This window comes from Colobus angolensis, unplaced genomic scaffold (assembly GCF_000951035.1).
Source record: "Colobus angolensis palliatus isolate OR3802 unplaced genomic scaffold, Cang.pa_1.0 Scaffold172, whole genome shotgun sequence".
NCBI classification, from domain to species: Eukaryota; Metazoa; Chordata; class Mammalia; order Primates; family Cercopithecidae; genus Colobus; species Colobus angolensis.
Genome location: NW_012114844.1, coordinates 4,910,321 through 4,915,043, shown reverse-complemented (window position 1 = coordinate 4,915,043; position 4,723 = coordinate 4,910,321). Strand labels below are relative to the sequence as shown.

Genomic DNA, 4,723 nt, shown 5'->3' with positions numbered 1-4,723 from the left:
TCTGGAGCTGGCTCATAAGAGGGAAAAGGGACCCCAGTGGGGAGGGTCTATTTATCCCGGAGAAGATTGCCGGAAGTGATCTTCTAACGGGAGTGTTTCCAGAGGAGGGGCTGGGCCGGGAGAGGTGGGGACAGCTGGGGACCGCTCTGAGGAGTACACAGTCTGGGGAGGAAAGTGGGAGCAGACACACAAGAAGGGACCTCTGGGGGTCTGTGGGCCCCTGCCATGTGGAGGGGTGCCCAGGGGACCCTTGGGGACAGGGAGGGGGCAGGGTGGGTGACGGCACTGGGAGGGGGCAAGGGTATGGCCCATGCCCTCCTCCTTGCAGAGTGTCTGCCACACACTCTGGTGCTCTGTGGGGACCACCTGTCACTCCAAGCTGGGTGCAGCTGTGGACGGCACCCGGTGTGGGGAGAATAAGGTAGAGGATGTCCCCAGTCCCGGCGGTGGGTGTTAGAGAGGCCAGACCTGCTGTGACCGGGCCCTGGGGTCAGCCCCGGCTCACAGTCTTGCTTGTGCTCCTAGCAGAGCCCCGCACTCTCTGCAGCCCAAGGCCCCATCTGCAAAGCGGAGGCATTGGGGCCAGGGCTTGATTCCATGATTGCCCAGGGTGTCTTCAGCTACGTCAGCACGTGGGCTGTTTTACTCCCTGCTCAGCTCCTCCCTGTGGCCTGGGTCACAGATGATTGTGATGATTGTGAGGGGGTCTCTCTCACCTTCCATCCTTCCCCTCTGTGCCTTTTGTAGCCTTCCCACCCACCTTGTTCTCACTAGGGTGAGGATGAATGATAGGCTGGGGGGTGGGGTGGCTCTACCTCCATCTGTCACAGTAGTGGTGTCTCAATGGGGAGTGCGTACCCGTGGGCTTCCGGCCCGAGGCCGTGGATGGTGGCTGGTCTGGCTGGAGCGCCTGGTCCATCTGCTCGTGGAGCTGTGGCATGGGCGTACAGAGCGCCGAGCGGCAGTGCACACAGCCTACGTGAGTGTGGGGCCCAGAGTGCCCTGGGCAATGGGACAGAGGGACCCAAGCAGTCAGCTGATTGCAGGAGCTTGGCTCTGTCCCAGCCCCTGGCTCTTAGAAGTGTCCTCATAATGGTTAGTCCGAATGTCCAGGCCACCTTGAGTCACTTTCAAGGAGTGTTCTGGGGGCTGACAGGGTCCCTACTACTGACCCCTTTCCAGAGAGGGGGACACTGAGGCCCAGAGACTGGAGAGACTCATCAGAGGCCACATGGCAAAGCAGCTGCTGGCTGGAAGGAGGCAGGAGAGAGCAGTGGCAAAGAGCATGGGCCCTGGACCTTAGATGGCTCTGGGTTCGAATCCTCTGTTCACCCCTTCTCTGGGCCTCCATTTCCCCATCTATATGACAGCAGTGCCCATCCAGTAAAGTTGTAGCTGGGGGCAAATGCAGTTTATGCAGGCCAGGCCCTCAGTTTTGCAGCTCGTCTGTAGTGGGCACTCAGCGGGACAGGCTTGGTGGCCTCAGAGGCACAAGGGTCTGAGATGAGACTGGGGGCAGCTGGGAAGATGGGCCAGCACTGAAGGGGTGGCCTGAGGTGAGGTGACTTCACCTCTCTGGGCCTCTGTTTCCCTGTCTAAACGGTGGGGTGTGAAGATCTGCTGAGACGCAGAGGCCAGTGGTACTGTAGACCTGAGGCACTACTTGGCTAATCTTCACTTCAAGAGGCCACCCGGGGCAGGCATGGGGTTCACAGCCAGCCCCACCCAGGACCCTGTGCTTACCCAAGACTGGCCTGTGGCCCTCCTGCCTCCTGGCCTCCAGGTCTGAGCTGGGTGGGGGCCAGCGACCCTGGCTTAGATGCAGAGGGTTTCAGGAGCTGTGCTCGGTCAGACCTCTCAGCTGGCTGGGGCCCTGGGCGCTTCCTTTAGACCCGCGCTAGGGGTACTGCCACCAGGAGGGAGGCTGAGGACTCAAGGGCTCGTTAGGATGCTGGTGTCATGGGTCGGAGACTCTAGCCAGTGCCAGTCATGCCTACAGCTTGTCCCAGCTTCTCAACAGCTCTCTGCAGAGGCAGCCCCAACCTCACTTTATACAGGAGGAAACTGAGGACCAGAGGGTGGCTGAAGACTTGCCCCCGATCACACATCAGGTTGGGGGCAGAGCTCAGGCTTCCTACTGCCACCTCCTCGCAGGTCCTTACAAACAGGGAGGGTGTGTCTGGGCCAGAGGGTGGGCAGCCCAAGGGAGGAGAGCAGCGTGCACAAAGCTGGGCAGCAGGGATCTCGGGGTGTGGGTGCAGGAGGAAGCCGCTCGCTCTGGGCTGTGGCCATGTAGTAGTATTCACCAGTCCCTCACTGGGGCGCACCCCAGTCCTCCCCACGGGCCCAAATACAAAGGCAAATACTGTGTGGGTGAGCGGAAGCGCTTCCGCCTCTGCAACCTACAGGCCTGCCCCGCTGGCCGCCCCTCCTTCCGCCACATCCAGTGCAGCCACTTCGATGTTATGCTCTACGAGGGCCAACTGCACACATGGGTGCCCGTGGTCAATGATGGTGAGTGCTGCCTCCCATGGAGACACTGAGGCTCAGAGGGCTGGGGGTGTGTGTGTCCAAGGTTACCTTGTGATGTAAGCAGGAGGCCCAGTCTCCACCACAAGCCTGGGCTGCTCCCAATGTCCTCTGGGGCTGCTGCTCACCCCTAGCTCTCCAGTCTGCAGCCTTGCAGATAGCTACCAGCCCAGCCAGAGCCTCCAGCATGTTGGTGCTGCTTGGGAGCCTCTAGCCTGCTACGGATGTGTGTCACAGAGGGGTCTTCCTCTTCCTGGTGGCCTCCACACTCCTGCCCCAGCTGTTGCTGATGGCTCTTCTACTTGGGTCCCCAGTGAACCCCTGCGAGCTGCACTGCCGGCCCTCAAATGAGTACTTTGCCGAGAAGCTGCGGGACGCTGTGGTCGATGGCACCCCCTGCTACGGGGTCCGGGCCAGCAGTGACCTCTGCATCAACGGCATTTGTAAGGTGTGCCTGGTTAGAAGAGGCTCTCCCAGCACTGGCTGCCCCTAGCCCCACTGGTGGGCCCCAGGCTCTCTCCTGGGTCCCTCCTGGTCCTCCTCAGGCCACCCTCCTCATGATCTACCTTTGGACTTCCCAGCCCCTACCCTCTATGACCTCTAAGGCAAAGCCCCTACTATGCCTCCTGGCACTGGGGACCCCTCCCAGTCAGTCCTCGCCCCCTGCATCACCTTGGATGCCTGCACCAGCACCGCCCCAGCCAGGAAACCAAAGCCCAGACAGTGACTTGACCTCTTGCTGGCTGGCTGACCCCAGGCAGTGGTTTGCTCCCTGACAGAAGGGGTTAAATGAGGTGGCCCAGGTGACATGAAGGGCTCTGAGCCCCGAAGAATAGTGCTCAGTATTTGGTAACAATTTCTATTCTTATTTTTAATAACAACGATGGTCTCTCCTCTTTGCCTATGTCCCCAGCCACCTACTTGTCTCTGCTTCTTGCCCTCTAAGCCTCTGGGGTATCAAGGCCTGGGCTCCGAGGAGGACCAGCAGGGAGGTGCCAACCCCCAGTGCCTCTGACGTTGAAATTCCCTGCACGCGCTGGTCAGGAGCCTATGGCGCATCAGATCCCCGGCCTGCCCGCGGCCTTTGCAGAACTTTTTCCTTCTCTTGTCTCATGTGATGCTCACGACATGCCTTTAAGCGAGGGGTGGGTCTCCCCATCTCACATCTGAGAAAACTGAGGCTCAGGGAGGTAGAGAAGTTCACCTGGGTCAGAGGCACAGCTGGGGTGGGGCAGGACCAGAGAGAGGCCTCCTGACCCCCACTCCCAGCTTTCTCCTCCTGAGCCTGGCTGGCCCCCGGGGCTGGGGCCACAGAGCGCTGGCCGCCAGCACCAGGAGCCTCCCCTCCTTGTGTGTTGCAGAACGTGGGCTGTGACTTTGAGATTGACTCCGGTGCTATGGAGGATCGCTGTGGTGTGTGCCACGGCAACGGCTCCACCTGCCACACCGTGAGCGGGACCTTCGAGGAGGCCGAGGGCCTGGGTATGGGGTGGGACCACTGTGGGGGAGGGATGTGCTCTTCACCTGGTGGCCCCTTCCCCATCTCCCCTGGGCCCCTGTCCTTGGCCTCGTGGTCCCCACCCAGCCTGGAGATGGCTAAGCAGGGAAGCCTTGCTGGGGTGGAATTCTTGCAGGAGTCAGGGGACCCCTGGCCCACGTGCAGAGACCTGTCCCCATGGGGAGTCCTCCTGTCCCAGAGACCCCAGGCAGGGCCAACCCGGCTTGTGTGTGGTCCCTGGGCCTTTCAAAGAATGGTAGTCTCCTCCTGAAGCTTCTGAGACCCCCAGCTCTGTGCCCTCACTTCCGGTCTGTTTTGCACGCATTGCTCAAATACTGACTGTGTGCTAGGTGATGGGGACATGCAGGCGAAGCGCTCAGTCCTGCAGGGGGCAGAAGCTTCTGGTGTGACCAGTGTAGTGGAGGGAGGGCCAGAGGGCTATGGGAGCACTGAAGAAGAAGGTCCTGGCCTGGGAAAGTCAGGGAAAGTTTCCTATAGGAGGTGGAAGTTAAGCTGAATCATAAAACTCAGAAGTGATTGCCAGGCGCGGTGGCTCAAGCCTGTAATCCCAGCACTTTGGGAGGCCGAGACGGGTGGATCACGAGTCAGGAGTTCGAGACCATCCTGGCTAACATGGTGAAACCCCGTCTCTACTAAAAAATACAAAAAGCTAGCCGGGCGAGGTGGCTGGTGCCT

General features: G+C 60.4%; 1 protein-coding gene across 1 annotated transcript in view; it reads left to right on the top strand.

Annotated features, from left to right (window-relative positions):
* Positions 1–310: 310 nt before the first annotated feature.
* LOC105509271 overlaps positions 311–4,723 on the top strand; it is a 14,478-nt gene continuing 10,065 nt past the window's right edge. The window contains exons 1-5 of the mRNA XM_011938445.1: positions 311–446; positions 548–697; positions 2,155–2,514; positions 2,844–2,977; positions 3,891–4,011. Of these exons, the coding sequence (XP_011793835.1) occupies positions 311–446; positions 548–697; positions 2,155–2,514; positions 2,844–2,977; positions 3,891–4,011 (901 nt within the window). The remainder of the gene's footprint in view (positions 447–547; positions 698–2,154; positions 2,515–2,843; positions 2,978–3,890; positions 4,012–4,723) is intronic.